At 54.8% G+C, this 19,251-nt stretch overlaps 1 protein-coding gene across 1 annotated transcript in view; it reads left to right on the forward strand.

The window, feature by feature from the left end:
• The window catches only part of TTC7A (tetratricopeptide repeat domain 7A), a 106,695-nt gene that overhangs the window by 54,955 nt on the left and 32,489 nt on the right, over window positions 1-19,251 (forward strand). Inside the window, exons 12-15 of the mRNA XM_084791914.1 lie at window positions 5,324-5,441; window positions 6,640-6,697; window positions 7,993-8,065; window positions 12,617-12,777. Of these exons, the coding sequence (XP_084648040.1) occupies window positions 5,324-5,441; window positions 6,640-6,697; window positions 7,993-8,065; window positions 12,617-12,777 (410 nt within the window). The remainder of the gene's footprint in view (window positions 1-5,323; window positions 5,442-6,639; window positions 6,698-7,992; window positions 8,066-12,616; window positions 12,778-19,251) is intronic.

The raw sequence follows: 19,251 nt of genomic DNA on the forward strand, positions 1-19,251 counted from the left end.
GCCCTCCTTGTGGCCCCTTCTTTGTTCTTATGCACCCCCACCCCAGACTTCGGGCTCCTGCTGTCTTACTGCTCCCCACTCTCTGCTGAGACAGCTGTTAGGAGACAGTAGTTTAGAGGTAATTTTCTCCTCAGCTGATAACCTTTGCTGGTGCTCATGAAGGTATCCCCAAAAGGTCAGCAGCTTGAATCAGTGAGAAAAGGCCCTGGAGCCCTGAGCCCCAGACCTCTGATGGGCTCAGACCCAGGCACTGGACCGTAGGGGGCACTGTACTAACATGTGCTCTAACTGGTACCTATATCCAGTTAGTCTCCCCTTTCCTTGGTCCCAGTCGGCCGCCCCGTGTCAGGGAGAGCCCTTTTTCTGTACCCCGAGTGACACAACAAGTTCCTTACCCCTCTCATTGTCATCTTGTACCCCACATGCCCTCTCCAGCAGGCTAAGTAGCCCTTGTTCCTTCCTCTGCGTTCTAGATCCAAAGTAAGAGCTCACTCTGCTGTAGGGCGCATGCTGCCGCAGGCTGCACAGTCCCAGACCAGACCCTTGCAGCAAAGGGTGCTGGGAGCTGAAGGTGCATGGGGCTCAGTCCCCAGCCCCCAGCTCAGACTACTTATTCCAGGGCTTCTGAGAGGGAACCTTGGGCTCATCGCTCAGATGAAGCCCAAAATACCCATGTCTCTAGGAGCAGGGCTGGGGAGGGCATATGTGCTCCCCCGGGCTGCCAGCTCCAAGGAGCTGTGAGTCCACCCAGCCAATGGCGCCCTTGCCAGGAAGCCCTAAATTTAGGTCTTCCCACCACGGAGAAGCTGTTTCCCTCCGCAGCATAATTACAGTGATTATGTGCATTCAGATTACATGGTAATAAAATTAGGATCAAATCAGTCCAAATTGAAATCAGATGAGTTAGGAGCAAAGTAATCAATGACAACATAAATAGAAAGGCCCAGAAGGAAGCTTAAATGTGGAGGCTTGTCACCAGAAAATGGCGAAGGTGGGCTGTTACCAGGGACCAAGAGCGATTTGAGTGTCGGCTGGTCAGAGTTTGGTGGGGAGGGCAGACACAGGTGAGAGCAGAGCTATCCAGGGAAGTAGGGATGATGGTGAGCTGCAGGCAGCCTTGCGGACTTGGATGCTTCCCCTAGAGACACCCCGCCCCCCCCCCCCTCTCTCCATTTCTTAAAGTCAGTTTTCCTTTTTTAAAAATCTCTGACATTGGGGCTGGAGAGATGGCTCAGAGGTTAAGAGCACTGGCTGCTCTTCCAAAGGTCCTGAGTTCAATTCCCAGCAACCAAACAATGGCTCACAGCCATCTATAATGAGACCTGGTATCCTCATCTGGTGTGCAGACAGAACACTGTATACAAAATAAATAAATACATAAATAAATCTTTAAAATTAAACACCTTGTCCTAACAAGGGGTTCCTCCTTTTAATTAAAAACAAAAAACCAAAAAACTCTGCCGTTGTCTGTGCACCATGTATGCAATGCCCACAAAGGCCACAAAGGGGCGTCAGATCCTCTGGGACTGGAGTTACAGATGGTTGTGAACCACCATATAGGTGCTGGCAACCCACCCCAGGTCCTCTTTCTAGAAGAGGACCTAACTGCCGAGCCATCTTCTCAGGCCCACCTAAGTCTGGCTTGAACTGGCAGTGTGGTCCTCGGCTTCTCCAGGGCAGAGCTCTGGTGTTTCCTGAGGCCAGTGAGTGACGGGGGTGCATGCCCCTGCTCCCCTCCCTGAGGAGCTCCATCTTGTCACTGTGAGCTTTGTCTAGTGTTTGAGAACCTTCTCCACTTCCTTTGCTTTGCTCTCTGGCCACAAGGCAAGTTTGGGGAACAAACAGAAAAGATGATATAGATATTTTCTCAGCTCCCTCCAAACACAGTTAAATTGGTAGAGGCATAGAGGACAGGGCGTGCTCGCATACTGTATACCGCACAGAGAGCGACGTTGAGATAGGACACAGATGAGCTCACTGTGCGTGTGATGTGCTGTAATGTGTCTCTGGTAGGCTCTGTAGCCCTCACGGGAGCAGCACGGGTACTGGAAAGAGCACAGGCTGTGAAGAACAGATAGGGTTCAAGCCTTTTAGTCTACCTACTCATGAGCTTGCGTAACTTTGAGGGAGCGATTCTTTCTGTGTGCTTCAGTCTCCTCATCTGTAATCTGGGAGCTGGCCGTGGGAGATGGTGTGTCTCTGTGTGGCCATTGCAGGGTATACGAGAAATGGTTGCCGTTATTTTTTACTGTGTCTTCAGAATAGTAAGGATATGCCTTTGCTTTCATTTCCAAAGTCCAGGAAGACAGATTACTCACAGAGCGGGAAGAGCACCAGCTCTCCTGCATCCACCTTGCAGAGGTTTGAAAGCACCTATTTACTCCCTGAAGAAAAAAAAATGCACATTTCCCACAGATCAGCTCCTGGCCCTACTGGAAGGGCTCAGGAGAAACTGGAGATCTTTAAACAGAGGCTGCTGCTGCAGAGAGGAAGGGAACAGAGAATTTGAGGCAGGCCTCTTTGCTCAGTGCAGGTGAATGAGGCTTCCCAGAGAAGGAAGGCAGCCCTGAGCCGCAGAAAGTGTGCCAGCTCAGCTCTGAGTCTGCTGTGCAGGGAACCAAATTAGGAAACCCTCAGAGATAGAGGGACTTGGGAAAGCACAGAGTGTTTCCTTACTTACGAAGAACAAAACCAAACCACCAACGGGTTGCCCTATTCGGTGCATCAGTTTGTTTTTGTTTTTGTCAGAGGAGGAAACTAAGAAAGTGCAGAGAGCAGCCGGGGAACCCCTCCGACCTGTCTTGGCTGGAGTCACAGTCCTACCACTTGCTGACTGGCTGACCGTGGCGGTGGGGATGTCACACAAGCTCCCTGTCCCTCATAAGCCCCTGCTGTGATGCTATGACATGGCTGTCAGGCCTTAGACACATAGAAGCAGAAATGACCTTCCCTGGGTGTCCATTGGCAAGATTACCTGGCTGCTTCAAATGAGACAGTATCATAGTGGGGGTGTTAGAAACAACACTAGGAGCCCCTCATCTAGATGTGTTTTGATGAGAAATAAGTCTCGTGCCACAACCTGAACTGGTGGCAGAAACAGCAGCCGCCGGAAGGACCACTGTCTGCTTAGATTTGAGGCCACAGGAGGAAATGCCTAGAGTCTAGACCTGAGGTCCCCACGAGGAGGAGGCTGGCGAGAGTACTTGGGAGAAATAGTGATGGGCAGTTAGGACCATCTGATGGAAACAGCGTTTTCAGATCATGGAATAAAACACTTAAAAAGGAAAAAGACAAAGGGATGGGTTGTAAGAGAACAGGGTGGAAAATGTTCTGGGTCATTGTCACCTGTGCAAGGGTTGATAGTGATGGTGGATGGTCGTTGGTTGCATATGTACCCTAAACCTCAGACGGGATTGGAGAGAGTGGACCTGCACAGTGGACGGGGCAGGACCGCGGGGTGCCGTGTGGCCCGTGTGATCACGGCTTTCCCGTGATGACCAGCCAGGCCCGAGACAAAAGGCAGTCAATACTAGTGTCCTCTGTGTGGATCCCAAAGGCCCTTTGATGCAAATTTTTCAGTGAGAGGATGTGTGGCTACTGTATACACACACACACACACACACACACACACACACACACATGCGTAGTAATTGTGGCATATATGCATGTTTCAGACACTGTGGTCCCCGGCTTTCTGAGAAGGAACTGAGGCCCACAAGATAGCTTTATCATCACACTGTCCCGCCGTCCTGAGCCTGGCTGGGGTCCTCGCACTCCAGAGCCAAGTTCTGAGGCTTCCTGATTGCCACACCTGCTTAGACGAAAGGAGAATAAAACATTTTGTTTTTGTTTAGTTTCCATTTCTGCTGTGGCAACATTCTCCCGTTTGCTAGCTAAAATACCCACGTCTATTAATAGCACGTGTAATTATTGTACTGTACATTAACTTACTTGGAATTAATCCTATTTTTCCTTTATAATTACTGTCGGGAATCCACATTGCAGAAAGCCTGCTTTGTGGGTGGCACCAGAGCTCAAAACAGTGTTGGCCCTGCAGGAACACGGTGCTTTCACGAGTGCCATGAATTTTCTCTTTTTTTTTTTTTTTTTTTGGAGCAGTGGGTACTTGGCTCCATTGGGTTTTAGGGGTTCTGTTTGTTTCCTTTTTTTTTTGCACATGGCTCTTCACAGCCGTGTCCACTGGCGACTGGTCCCATTCATTGCTCCATGGCTAATGGCCTCTGTCTCGGGCAGTTCCACCAGTCCAGAAAGCTGGAGAGTGCAGTCAGATTCACCCCACTCCTGCGGCAGGCATCACCTTAAGTCGGGATAGGAGTAGGGTGGGCACCCTGGGAGCCACCGTGCGTGTGAATCTCACCTCCACTGGACTACCTGTGTGACTCTCTGGCTGGTGGGAAGACCTGTGGTGGGGCGTGGCGCGCCAGCTAGCGGTGTGGAAGTAGTGCAGGAGTGGGAGGGTGAGAGAAGGAAGCAGCCTGGGCTCCGTGGGAGCCGGTGTTCCGGGTGCTATCCAGACAGCTGCTCTTTGCACATAGCAGGTCAGGGGCACCCAGGGGGGTTAGTGGAGACACATGAGAGTGGGCACAGCCTTAGCCCCAGCCCTACACCCCAGCCAGCCTCGCAGCTACGGGTGCCACACGGCCTTGTGCGCCTTCTCCTTGGGTCCCATGTTGTGTGTGTTTATGTGTGTCCACGTGGCCAGTGCCAGTTGGGCCTTTTCCAACTGGAACAGTCCCCTTGCTCCCAGGACAAAAACAGCCCGGGGCCTTTTTCCCCTGAATGTTCAAGCTTGCTGGCTTCCTGCTCAGGAAGGGAGGGAGGGAGAGAGCTCTAGACTAGCCTGTGTGGCGGCCTGCCCTACTCTGCAGGGTTGGCCATGTTCAACAAGGCGGTGTTCCCAAGGCCCAGCACCAGCCCTGGCTCCCCTCTGTCTGCTGAGCAGGCCTAACAGAGACCTCGTGAGGAGGCAGCCACACATCCTGGCCTGCTTTCAGTTCATGCTCTCAGCACTGGAGGCTTCTGGGAGCTGGCTCTCTCAGACAGGGGGAGTGTCTCTCTGAAAGAGGCAGTACCTGTGACCTTGAACACTGGCTCCTTGGAGGGGGACCAGGTCCAGGGAGACACTTCCTGGTAGAGCAAAGAGCTGGATTCTCTGCTTGCTGGTTGTAGGGCCTACAGTTCCAGTATGAGGAACTGTTCTGTTTGGACTTGCGCCTGATGGTGTCCCAGGTTGGTGACTGTTGTCTTGCCTGCCCGGTACAGCAAAGTCCACCCCGGTGACCGCTACCTCTCCTCCTTGCAGCTGGAAGAGGCAGAACACTTTGCCATGGTGGTAATTGGCCTCGGAGAGGAAGCAGGAGAGTTTCTGCCTAAAGGCTACTTGGCCCTGGGTCTCGCCTACAGCCTGCAGGCCACTGACGGTGAGTGCCAGGCCCCAGGACAAGCTGCCTGTGGAGGTTGCGTCAGGCTTCCCGGCTGCCTCCAAGGCACCTCATTCCACTAGTGATCCATCCTTGCTTCTCCCCACGGACACGAGCACTCCTCTGGGATGTGTGCATGCATATACAGTCCCCACCACACACATGTGCATGCACGTGCACACACATGCACATGCGTGCATGCGTGTGCACACACATGCACATGCGTGCATGCACGTGCACACACATGCACATGCGTGCATGCTCTCTCTCTCTCTCTCTCTCTCTCTCTCTCTCTCTCTCTCTCTTTCTCTCTCTTACTTAGACGACCACCAATGTGCCATTCCTCACGTGGGCCCAGGCCTGTCAGGCACGTCCTGGCCAGCCCACCCTGCCGTCTGCCATCAGGCCTCCGCGTGGCTTCCTCACAGGCCTGCCTTTGCCCTCAGCTCGGCAGCAATCCTCTAGGGCCTTTGACAACCTCAAACAAGATAGGCCCTAGTACCTACAGAAGTTTCGAGTCTCTCATCCTCCCTACTGCAAGCCTCGTGCTTTGTTGCCTGCCATTCAGGTTCAGCCCTGGGCCTCCCCATTGAGCAGATGAGCACTGATCTTATGTCCTTGATGTCTGGAGGGGAGGGAATGATGAACCCCACTCAGATTTGCCGGAGTCTCCTGGTACTAGCCCCTGTGTGTAGCCTCGAGGGACCCTTGAAGCCATCTGGGGCAGCCTGGTATTGGCTGTCCTCTGCCCCACACACCCTAAGTCATGGGAGCTGCGGGCACTGGCATCCTTGCTTGGGCTAGTGAGGTGGTCACCAATCCCTTAGTTATAGTGGGCTTCTGTCACGCGGTCCTTCCGTGTCTCGTATCCTGTCACTGGACCCTAAGGTTTGCAAACAGGGCCCTGATAGGCTCCCTCCTGCAGAGTTCCTGTGCCCTGGGCATGGGTCAGGCAGAGGTTTGCACCTTTTTTGTTGTTGTTGTTTTGTTTGTTTTGTTTTGTTTTGTTTTTCAAGACCAGGTTTTTCTGTGTAGCCTTGGCTGTCCGGGACTCACTTTGTAGACCAGGCTGGCCTTGAACTCACAGAGATCCACTTGCCTCTGCCTCCCGAGTGCTGGGATTAAAGCCGTGCGCCACCACAGCCCGGCTTGGTCTGCACTTCTTTAGTGACCCCTCAATCCATCATGTCTCCTGCAGCCACCCTGAAGTCCAAGCAAGATGAACTTCACCGCAAGGCACTGCAGACACTGGAGCGGTGAGGACCCCCTACCTAACCTTTGCTTCTTCACATGCAAAGTAGTAAAATGGGGGCCCCGCAATGAGGGTTCCCACTCTGAAACAGATGCCTCTGTCTCCCTCTTACAGCTAAGGAAACCAAACCACCAAGAGGATACCCAGCAGGCAGGGGTGGGTTGTTGAAGTCCGTGCCCTCAGCAGTGGGCACCAGGGAGCCCTGGAGTGAGCGCAGAGCGGGGTTCAGGCAGCTGGCAGCTCCAAACCCTTGCTCCTGGGGCTCCCAGGCTTCTGCTGGTGTTGTAATACTTGACAGAAGGGAAGAAAAACAGCCTATATGGCATTGGTTCTCAACCTGTGGGTCCTGACCCCTTTGGGGTCACAGGTCAGATGTCCTGCATATCAGATATTTATGTTATGATGCATAACAGTAGCAAAATTACAGTTACGAAGTAGCAATGGATTACTTCCATGGTTGGAAGAACTGTTTTAAGGGCCGCAGCATTAGAAAGGTTGAGAACCATGGTGTCCTCCTAGCCCCCGCCTGACCATATCAGAGTTGCAGGGACCTGCCACCCACAGCCTGGCAGAGATTTCCTGCAGTCAAGGATCTAAGAAGACAATAAAACTCCTTCCTCAGGCCCAGCCTTGCTCAGACCCAGCCCACCTGAGACTCTCTCCCCTGGCCTGACCCATGTGTTCCCTCTACGCCCTGATCCCCCACACTGAAGTGACAGGCTTGTTGGCGGAGGGGGGGGGGGGACAAGGAGGGGAGAGGACCTGGGTAGCAGCCCTTGTGCCACTTTGATTGGAGCATGTGACACATCAGCCTCCCTCTGGGTCAGGTTGTTTTCCAACCAAAAAAGCAAGATATTCTAGCCCTACGTAACAGCTAGGGCTTGCCCACCTCTCCTTACCAGTGTTGCGTTCTGAGGCTTCTGGTCCCTGCGGTTCTCTCGGGCCTGCATCCTCCTGTGGGCAGTGGGCAGTGGGCAGTGGGCAGTGGGCAGTGTGCTTTAGTAGGAGAGCCACAGTCAGGCTGACAGGCCCCATTCATAGATGTTCTTCCCCCATCCCTTCCCTACCCTTCCTTTGAGGTCTGTCACCCTGGAGATGCCCACCCTCCTTCAGCTGTGCCAGTCCCCTCTTGAGCCACTGTCTTCTGCTGTGAGCTGCTTAGGGACCTGTCTGAACCATCATCTGCCATCTGAGAGGGGCTGGCAGGATCTCCCACCACATTGCCCACAGCGCCCAACGCAAGGCTGGCATGCTGCTCGGTGGACAGCAGCCGACTTTTGCCTCTCTGTCCCCCCGCAGAGCCCAGGAGCTGGCACCTGATGACCCCCAGATCATCTTCTACGTCTCCTTGCAGCTGGCCCTCGTGCGACAGGTGTGTGGTCACAGTGCCTAGTCCTCAGACCTGTGGGGCTTCTTAGCCCCTCCATGCAACTGTCTGTCCCTCGGTGCCTTCATCTCCCATGTGAGCATCTTTGTGGGGGGCGCCTTGTGAGGGTTCTGTCAGTGTGCACACACCGCAGCCCACTGAGGCACGCAGGAAGGGGTTATTCTATTCTGCGCCCTGACATTTCTCAGAATATTGCAGTCTCCAGAGAAATGGATAAGTGACCCCAACATCATTTGTTTCTATTCTCCCGCTGCCCAACTTGGGGGGAAGTGTGATTGGCACATGAGCTATTTCTGCATGGGCTTCTGTGTGACCCCAAGGACATCAGTGCAGGCCCTGACCTCTGGGGTTCAGTCAGGTCCTTCTGTCCACCAACTTCCTTTGCCCTCCGAAGACCACCACCACAACCACCCATAGCTCTCCAGGTGGGCCCACCACCTCCCCATAGTCATCCATGAGGTCAGCGTCAGGGGACCCCAACTGTCATGGCGCTCCCTTAAATTAAGCCTTTTAGATGTTCTTTTTATTTCATGCGCCCTGCAGCCCCTAGGCTAGTACTCTGGGCATCTCTGGTGGCCTTGACCTAGTACATGCTGACACTGATACACCCTGACTCCTCAGATCCCCTTTCCTGCCCCTGGGAAACAAGCCAAACTCCAAGCTGCCTGGGAGAAGCCTCAGAGGCCCTGTCTACAGCCAGACACAGTGGGGCAACCTGTAATCCTGACACTTTGATGGCTAAGGCAGGATTCTTAAGCTTGGGGCCAGCTGAGGCTACAGAGTGAGTCCCAGGCCAGTCTGGTATACACTGGAGATGTTGTCTTCAAGAAACCAGGCGAAAGAGAAAAAAGACACACGTTTCTTACACAGGCGAGTGAGGGTAGCCCTGGTACTGCTCCCTTATATCCCATGCAGGGACGTGACCTCATTTCATGCCTGAGAAACTGAGGCCCTCCTGAACTTAGTACCTAGGAATTGGTGGAGCCAGGGGTCTTTGATCCAAAGCCCACCCTGCCCCAGCTAAGACACTCCTGGCCCATTTGGAGACAGGGCCCTTGATCCTTGCCAGGAGGCTGGTCTCCCCATCGTGCCTGACTGGTGAACGACTCAGCTGTTTCCTCTGACCACCGGCAATGGAGCTCTGTCTCCCACCCTTCTCACCCTCCCCGGAAGCCCAGGTTTTCTTGACTTCCCGTTACTGGAAGCTCTTCCTTCTTGCCTTACACCGGGACGCCTAGCCAGGTGGTGCCCATCCAGCCTGTCAGTTTCAGTCTTCCCGCTCCGGCTCCATCCTTCTGCCTCAGCTGTTCTCTACCCAGCGCCCGGGCTGCCCATCTCCCGCTTCCTCTCACACCCCCTCCTCCTCCCTTGTGACTCACTCATTCATCACAAGGCCACCTCCGCCTTGTCGCCACATCCTGATTCCCAGTCATGGCCTAGGCCCTGCTCACTCTGTGCCTTCCCTCTGGGAGCGTCCCTCGGCTTCTGGAACCAGACGGGAGGTTACCCCGAGACCTGCTCTATGCTCTATTTTTAGCCCTCTTGTAAAAGAACCAGGTACTTTGGGTGCTTTTCTTGCCAATTATGTTAACAATTAACCCTTCAGTGGTGCAGTTTGTTTTTTGTTGTTGTTGGTTTTTTTGGTTTTGGTTTTTCAAGACAGGGTTTCTCTGTGTAGCCTTGGCTGTCCTGGACTCCCTTTGTAGACTAGGCTGGCCTCGAACTCACAGCGATCCACCTGCCTCTGCCTCCCTCTTCAATTTTCCACCCATCTTTGATGCATAATGCCTGTCTTCCAAAAGCAATGCTCGCCAGGCCATTGGAGTCTGGTCTCAGTCTCAGGAGGTTGGGGACCTTGGATGCACACTTAAGCTAGTATCCTTACCTATTCGGGTCTTTGTGACCCTACCTCCCCGCTCTTTCTGCCTAAAGCAGGGCTGGCTGCCCTGAGCTGTGATGTTGAGGGATTTGGATCCCCCTACTAGGATAATGGGGTCTGTTGTGGTGCTTCCCTGGGCCTGAGCAGCCGGGGAGAGTCACATGAACTAAGACTGACCTTAGCTGCTTCTTCATGCCCCTAGGCACAAGTCTAGACCTTAGTGTCTAAGGCCAGAAGGAGGCTATGCGATGGGGCTGGCACACTGGGAATGCCCAGCCCCACAGGGAACACATGAGGCTGGCGAGAAGAGTCTGCATAGGTCAGTGAGAGAGCAAATACTTAGCAAGTGATAAGCCCTGGGTTCAATCTCCAGCACTGAATTAAAAAACAAACAAACCTGAATCCTGTTGTGGTCAGTCTAATGTAGAACTGTCAGTGAACACACATCCTCGGAGCAGTAGGAAATGTCCTACAGTTTCTTTGTTTCCGGGTCTTGGGCAGCTTACGTGGGAAACACAGGCTTTGGGAACTCCACTGAGGTGGTTGTTCCTCAGAGCAGCCGCTGGAGGCCTGCCTGACCCTCATCCTGTACACCTTGAGGCAGAGGGAGTGCACACCAGAGTGGTGCCCCTACCTTGCCCTAGGCACCTGCAGGGCAGTGGAGTAGCCGGGGTGCACACACTCCACCCTACCCAGGAGCCAAAACGGTTCCCCAACCTCCCACCGCCGTGGCATGCGTGACGAGGATAACAGCGGAGCCTGGTCTGTCCGTGCTGGGTTGGTGGCTAGCACGTGACCTAACCCTCCTCCTCGCTTCTGGTTCTGTAGTCACAGCCTCCACAGCCATGAGGGTTAGTTAGGTGGCTGAGGGGAAGGCAAGGACCTGGACGAGCATCCCAACAGAAGCAGGGTCTTGCAGTGAGGGCACCATTTACTGAGGCAGCGGGAAGAAGACGCCTCATGCATTCTGGGGAACTGAGCCGAGTTGGACCGCCAGACATCTGAGGAAGGAGATGATGGGCTGGATGCAAGCCATAGCACTCCAAACCTGCAGCTTAAGAGAACCGCCTACACCAGAGGTTCTCAACCTGTGGGTCGCGACCCCCCTCCCACAGGGGTTGCATATTAGTTATTTACGTTATGATTTGTAATGTAGCGAAATTACAGCCATGAAGTAGCAATGAAATAATCTCGTGGTTGGGGGTCATCACAACATGAGGAACCGTATTAAAGGGTCACAGCATTAGGAAGGCTCAGAATCACTGGCCTATATACTGAGCCCCTCACTCACCCAGTGTGGCATTAGCAGACTGTGTGGGCTTAGCAGCCTGTGCTAACCAGAGCTGAAGTGCCAGTCCCTCAGGATGGAGATGGTTGAGCAGACAAGGGCTTAGAAGGTATACAAGCATGCCCAGCGGGACATGGCCTGCCTTCTTAATTCATCTCAGTTAAGGCATAGGCGGAACCGGAGGGAAATGGAATTCCAAGAGGCAGGAGCTCCTCGTCTTTCAAATTCACGAATAAGATGTTGCTTTCTCTAACAGCCTCATAGTCCCCCAAAGACTCTTTCAATTCAATAGCAGGTGGCAGGCAGCCCCAGGTGGGCTGGGAGCAGGAGACTGTCTCGCCTGCCTTTGCTGGAGGAGGAGAAAGTAATGAAGGGCTGCAGGTCTCACTGGACAGTTAAAGTGCTGCAGCAAACACCAGGACGACCCAGCCTGCTTTGAAGGAACCTTGTTTCCATTGGTGACTTTCTAATCAGAATTTCTTTCACTCCTAAATATTTGTGGTAACTTGCCAGACCCTGCCAAAGGTTTGCACACCAGGCCATGCGAGGCCAGTTCACCATGCTCACCGGCCTCTGTGGCGGAGCAGGGCGTGAGTGACGGTACTTGGGAGAGCCGCGTGGAGGCGAGCTGCGTTCCCAGTGATCTCAGGGCCCCTCCTGAGCCTTGTGTGCTCAATACAGCCTCGTCAACAGAGGAGACTATCAGACTTTTCCCAGTCCCAGCTAGGAGCAAGGGTTTAAAGAGGCAGCAGGACCAGGGTGTGTCATCCTCCTTACCGGTCTGGGGGCTCCCAAAGCAATGGAAGACACTGCTGGGTGGTGGTGGCACACGCCTTTAACCCCAGCATTTGGGAGGCAGAGGCAGGCGGATCGCTGTGAGTTCAAGGCCAGCCTGGTTTACAAAGTGAGTCCAGAACAGTTAAGGCTATACAGAGAAACCCTGTCTGGGGAAAAAAAAACAAAAAAAACAAAAACAAAAGCAATGGAAGACACTCACCGTTCACTCAGCACCAGGAAGGGGGAGGCAAAGCCAAGCCATAAGCACCCTGGCAGCAGGCCTGCCCCACCTGAAGGACCACCTGTGGTAGCTTCTCAGCCCACCTGCCTGGAATGCTACCCCACCCCACCCCCACCCTTGCCTCTTTTCCTTATCCTTCCCCTGAGTCAGACTCTGTTGACCTCTGCTAGCAAAGCTCTGGGAAGGGGCAGGCAGCTTCATCCCTTGCCAGGCTCTCTGGGGGTGGGGGGGGATGTTTTATCAGCGTCCTTGCTTCCGGTGCTGCAGGCTCCCTTGAGTTGGGCTGAGCCATTCCATGGCCGGCAGCTGAGTTCAGGCTAAGATCCCTAAGCTCTCGGTCTCTCCTGGCAGATCTCCAGCGCCATGGCACACCTGCAGGAGGCCCTGACGATGTGCGGGGATGACGCCAATGCCCTCCACTTGCTCGCACTGCTCTTCTCTGCTCAGAAGCATTATCAGCATGCCCTGGATGTCATCAACATGGCCATCACTGAGTACCCCGAGAATTTCAAGTAAGTCTCCTGGGGTCACTACTGGGTAGAGGCCTATGGCTGGCTGTGAACACCTCAGCTTGCCGCACGGCCAGCCGGTCCACAGAGGCACCTCCCGGGTAAAGGGACAAGGTGGTATAGGAAAGCACAGAGAGTGCTTGGTGGGAACTAGCGAGCCTGTGCTGCTCCTGCCCCCCCCCCCTTTAGAGGCTGTGGGCCCAAAGGGGAGAGCTGACGGATTGCACGTATGCAACATCGTGCTTCCACCCAACCCTGGAGCCCTGAGGGTACCACTTGGTAAGGCAAGTGACCCAGCCAGCCAAGGATGAAATGGAAAACCCAGTCGGGCTGGTGGAGGGCAGGGGGGCCGTCCTAGCTGCATCTTTATTGGAAGCTAGAGAATAGTTATCTTCCTCCAGGGTAGCCCTGACCCTTCGTGTTCTGCCGCGGTGATCCCAGCTCTCTGGTCCTCCCCGCACATACCCCACTGTTGTGCCGCAGTGATCCCAGCTCTCTGGTCCTCCCCACACATACCCCACTGTTGTGCCGCAGTGATCCCAGCTCTCTGGTCCTCCCCACACATACCCCACTGTTGTGCCGCAGTGATCCCAGCTCTCTGGTCCTCCCCGCACATACCCCACTGTTGTGCCGCAGTGATCCCAGCTCTCTGGTCCTCCCCACACATACCCCACTGTTGTGCCACAGTGATCCCAGCTCTCTGGTCCTCCCCACACATATCCCACTGTTGTGCCGCAGTGATCCCAGCTCTCTGGTCCTCCCTGCACATACCCCACTGTTCTGCTGCAGTGATCCCAGCTCTCTGGTCCTCCCCACACATACCCCACTGTTCTGCCGCAGTGATCCCAGCTCTCTGGTCCTCCCCGCACATACCCCACTGTTGTGCCACAGTGATCCCAGCTCTCTGGTCCTCCCCACACATACCCCACTGTTCTGCCATGGTGATCCCAGCTCTCTGGTCCTCCCTGCACATACCCCACTGTTCTGCTGCAGTGATCCCAGCTCTCTGGTCCTCCCCACACATACCCCACTGTTCTGCTGCAGTGATCCCAGCTCTCTGGTCCTCCCCGCACATACCCCACTGTTGTGCCGCAGTGATCCCAGCTCTCTGGTCCTCCCCACACATACCCCACTGTTGTGCCGCAGTGATCCCAGCTCTCTGGTCCTCCCCGCACATACCCCACTGTTGTGCCGCAGTGATCCCAGCTCTCTGGTCCTCCCCGCACATACCCCACTGTTGTGCCACAGTGATCCCAGCTCTCTGGTCCTCCCCGCACATACCCCACTGTTGTGCCGCAGTGATCCCAGCTCTCTGGTCCTCCCCACACATACCCCACTGTTGTGCCGCAGTGATCCCAGCTCTCTGGTCCTCCCCACACATACCCCACTGTTGTGCCGCAGTGATCCCAGCTCTCTGGTCCTCCCCGCACATACCCCACTGTTGTGCCGCAGTGATCCCAGCTCTCTGGTCCTCCCCACACATACCCCACTGTTGTGCCACAGTGATCCCAGCTCTCTGGTCCTCCCCACACATATCCCACTGTTGTGCCGCAGTGATCCCAGCTCTCTGGTCCTCCCCACACATACCCCACTGTTCTGCTGCAGTGATCCCAGCTCTCTGGTCCTCCCCACACATACCCCACTGTTCTGCTGCAGTGATCCCAGCTCTCTGGTCCTCCCCGCACATACCCCACTGTTGTGCCACAGTGATCCCAGCTCTCTGGTCCTCCCCCACATACCCCACTGTTCTGCCATGGTGATCCCAGCTCTCTGGTCCTCCCTGCACATACCCCACTGTTCTGCTGCAGTGATCCCAGCTCTCTGGTCCTCCCCACACATACCCCACTGTTCTGCTGCAGTGATCCCAGCTCTCTGGTCCTCCCCGCACATACCCCACTGTTGTGCCGCAGTGATCCCAGCTCTCTGGTCCTCCCCACACATACCCCACTGTTGTGCCACAGTGATCCCAGCTCTCTGGTCCTCCCCACACATACCCCACTGTTCTGCCATGGTGATCCCAGCTTCCTGGTCCTCCCCACACATACCCCACTGTTGTGCCACAGTGATCCCAGCTCTCTGGTCCTCCCCACACATACCCCACTGTTGTGCCACAGTGATCCCAGCTCTCTGGTCCTCCCCACACATATCCCACTGTTGTGCCGCAGTGATCCCAGCTCTCTGGTCCTCCCCACACATACCCCACTGTTGTGCCGCAGTGATCCCAGCTCTCTGGTCCTCCCCACACATACCCCACTGTTCTGCTGCAGTGATCCCAGCTCTCTGGTCCTCCCCGCACATACCCCACTGTTGTGCCACAGTGATCCCAGCTCTCTGGTCCTCCCCGCACATACCCCACTGTTGTGCCGCAGTGATCCCAGCTCTCTGGTCCTCCCCACACATACCCCACTGTTGTGCCGCAGTGATCCCAGCTCTCTGGTCCTCCCCACACATACCCCACTGTTGTGCCGCAGTGATCCCAGCTCTCTGGTCCTCCCCGCACATACCCCACTGTTGTGCCGCAGTGATCCCAGCTCTCTGGTCCTCCCCACACATACCCCACTGTTGTGCCACAGTGATCCCAGCTCTCTGGTCCTCCCCACACATATCCCACTGTTGTGCCGCAGTGATCCCAGCTCTCTGGTCCTCCCCACACATACCCCACTGTTCTGCTGCAGTGATCCCAGCTCTCTGGTCCTCCCCACACATACCCCACTGTTCTGCTGCAGTGATCCCAGCTCTCTGGTCCTCCCCGCACATACCCCACTGTTGTGCCACAGTGATCCCAGCTCTCTGGTCCTCCCCCACATACCCCACTGTTCTGCCATGGTGATCCCAGCTCTCTGGTCCTCCCTGCACATACCCCACTGTTCTGCTGCAGTGATCCCAGCTCTCTGGTCCTCCCCACACATACCCCACTGTTCTGCTGCAGTGATCCCAGCTCTCTGGTCCTCCCCGCACATACCCCACTGTTGTGCCACAGTGATCCCAGCTCTCTGGTCCTCCCCACACATACCCCACTGTTGTGCCACAGTGATCCCAGCTCTCTGGTCCTCCCCACACATACCCCACTGTTCTGCCATGGTGATCCCAGCTTCCTGGTCCTCCCCACACATACCCCACTGTTGTGCCACAGTGATCCCAGCTCTCTGGTCCTCCCCACACATACCCCACTGTTGTGCCACAGTGATCCCAGCTCTCTGGTCCTCCCCACACATATCCCACTGTTGTGCCGCAGTGATCCCAGCTCTCTGGTCCTCCCCACACATACCCCACTGTTCTGCTGCAGTGATCCCAGCTCTCTGGTCCTCCCCACACATACCCCACTGTTCTGCTGCAGTGATCCCAGCTCTCTGGTCCTCCCCGCACATACCCCACTGTTGTGCCACAGTGATCCCAGCTCTCTGGTCCTCCCCACACATACCCCTCTGTTCTGCCACGGTGATCCCAGCTCTCTGGTCCTCCCTGCACATACCCCACTGTTCTGCCACGGTGATCCCAGCTCTCTGGTCCTCCCCACACATACCCCACTGTTCTGCATTGGGGTTCCCAGCTGTTTACAGCTGGGTATAAGTAGAGCGCATGCCCTTTTTGATGGTCTGTCCTTGTACTAGACGATTGCCCCAATTCTGAACCTCACTCCAGCCTTGGAGAAATAACTGTTCAGTTCAAAAGACACACTACTCAGGAATTCTAAAACAGAGATACATCAGGTGTGGACAACAGGAATCCCAAATATTATACGGCAATCCTGGTTGGTAATGTTTTGTTTATCTTTAACTTTAAAAAAACTACATTTATATGCGGTGGTACATATGTGCAAGGGCACATGTGTGGAGGTCAGAGGACAACCTAAGGTAGTTATTTCTCTCCTTCTGTCATGTGAGTCCTGGAGATAGAACTCGGGTCTTCACGCTTGGTAGTGAACGGCTTTACCCACTCAGTTATCTCTCTGACATTATACTTGTTATAGATAGTAAAAATCCAGAAAAGAAGAGGCCTCAGGTCTCCAGAATTACCTGTCAGGCAGGTCCTGACTCATTGCTGCTGGTATGCGTGCGTGCGTGCGTGTCCACGTGCCTGCACGTATCTGTGTGTGCCTGTGCATGCGTGTGTATTTACTCTGTCAGTTGTGCTAAGTGAGAAAAGACACGCTCAGAGGAAAAGGCTTCGAACCCTGGGACTTCCTGCCCACTGTCAGGCCTGAGCAGTAGCACTGAAGAGCCAAGATGCAAGGGGCGGATTGCAGTGTTGGATGGTGGGTTAGCCCCAAGTCCTTTCTAAATCAGATCTCCATGGAAACCCAGGTGTGAGGCAGGGCTGCAGCCTTCCACTCCTGGTCTCCCAGTTTGCTCCTCATTGCCTTTCACGGCTTCAGCACTGGCCCGTGGACCTCCCTGGCCTTCTGTGAGAGGCTAAGCACCTTGCTCAGTGTCTGATTGAACCTCAGGCTGTGTGAGGCATACTGGGATCTATCTCTTTATTCCTTTGCTTCCCTGGACCACCCTAGGGTGATGCTTCCTTCCAGTGGCTTCCTTCTCACCTTCCGGCTCTGGCGTGATGGGGCAGCCCCCTGGCTCCCTTGTGGTGTGAGTGAGCCCCACGGCTCTGCCCAGCGGCACTGTCTGTGACGGGTGCCCCATTCTCCCTGAGTGTCCTCACAGGCAGATGGAGAGGCTTTGGCTTGGAGCTTGGTGCCTGCCACTCCTTCCCCACCCCAGGGTGGACGGGAGTGAGAACTTTGTCTAGTTGCGGCCAAAAGGATTGCTTTCAGCAGGTTCTTAGAGGGGCCAAGACCTGCGGAAGGCGGTGATGGTGGAGGTGGGTGTTGGTATAGACTGTGGGGTTTACCACTGTGCAGCCTTCCTGTGCCCACTCCCAGGTGCTTCCGTCTTCCACCCCCTGCCCCCATGTTTGTGTGAAGCTGCCTGTTTCTGCACGCCGAGCCTGAAGGGGGCAGCGTTTGCTCTGGGAACTGCTCCCTTCCATCCATCACTCAGCACTGAGGGGCAGCAGGGCCTCTGGGGTGGAAGACCTTGCTCCCCGTTACTACAGAGCATCCTTTTGCAGAGTACCAGGGAATGCATGTGTTCCACCCCAGGGAGAACTCCCCCGCCCTGCTGCTCAGTTTGCTCAATTGGGTGGATCTATGAGATGGAGAAGTTCTTTGTCACTAGCCGTCAGCTCCCAGACACAGCAGCGCTGCTTTGGTCCGAACTGGCCCTAAAAGGCTACAGAACTAAGCAGAGCAGGGATTCGTGGAATTCAGGCCACCAGAGTATGAGGAAATTAATCTTTTATAGAAAAAAATTATACACATACATGCAAGCTCTATTGAGTGACCAAGTCAATTCTTTCCAAATAAATTAAAACTGTTCCCTACAGATGAAATCCCGGAGGACAAAATACCCATGGATTATCAGGAAGTGTCATTGAGTCCATTACGGGTCAGGGATCACTGAAAAAAAAAATGTCACTGCTTCTCTATCGCCTGCGCGTCCCGTGGCTTCAGCTGCTCTGTGATAGGAACGAGCCATGTGTGGCTCCAGCTGTTGCTAACAGTTAATTAAGCAGCCAGTCCAGTAAATACGGCTCAGCAAAACAGCACAGACCAACCCCCCTTGGGCTGAGCTCATTGTCCCTGACAAAGGGTGTTCTCAGGAGATACTTTAGGCCTACGACACAGGCTGCTCCCACCAAGCACCTTGCAGTGGCTAGCCTGCTGGCTGAGCCTTCTGGAGGCTTTTCCTTTCTGCAGAGCCATCAGTGCAGTGCTCTCAAGAACTGCGTCTGGTAGAGGAAAGATGCCAGCAGCAGGCCAGTGTAGGGGTACCTGCTTTGCATGGGAGAGGCCTAGGCAAAGGAGGAGGAAGCTGAGTGCACCCCATCTTATGAGCCTGTCCTAGTGCGAGAGCCAGTTAGGTCACTGCCCTTGAGTGGCTTCTCTTACCCATGGCCCACACCCCCAATCCCCCCTTACTCCCCTGACCCAACAACATGTTCCTTCGGAAGTTTACGCGAGACCCAAGCTGGAGAAAGTCATGGGCTGATGGACAGCTGGGGCCAAGGCCACAGTGTGGAAGGAAGGCCACAGGCAGTCCCATTGACACACCTGAAGTGTGTCCCGAGTCAGATGCTGAAGGAAGGGGATGCGGGTGAGGCCAGACTAGGCAGTGACACACAGCAGGGCAGACACCATCCAGGTACGCAAAGCAGAACCCCGCTTTTGTGGACTCCATTGATCAGAGATGGCTGCTTCCACCCAGGCACTGTTTAGGCACACAAAGCAGAACCCAGCCTCTGAAAACCATTTTTACTCAGGGATTAGGAAGCAAAGTGGACAGGGTCTTAATGTCCCTGACGTAGGGTGGCCTTTGGTAGTGGAGGGGGGGGTCTTGGTGTCCATGACCTTTGGTAGTGGAGGGGGTCTTGGTGTCCCCTGCTATAGGGGTGGCCTTTGGTTAGCGCTGCTGAGGTTTA

This window comes from Acomys minous (assembly GCF_964271855.1).
Source record: "Acomys minous genome assembly, chromosome: 8".
NCBI classification, from domain to species: domain Eukaryota; kingdom Metazoa; phylum Chordata; class Mammalia; order Rodentia; family Muridae; genus Acomys; species Acomys minous.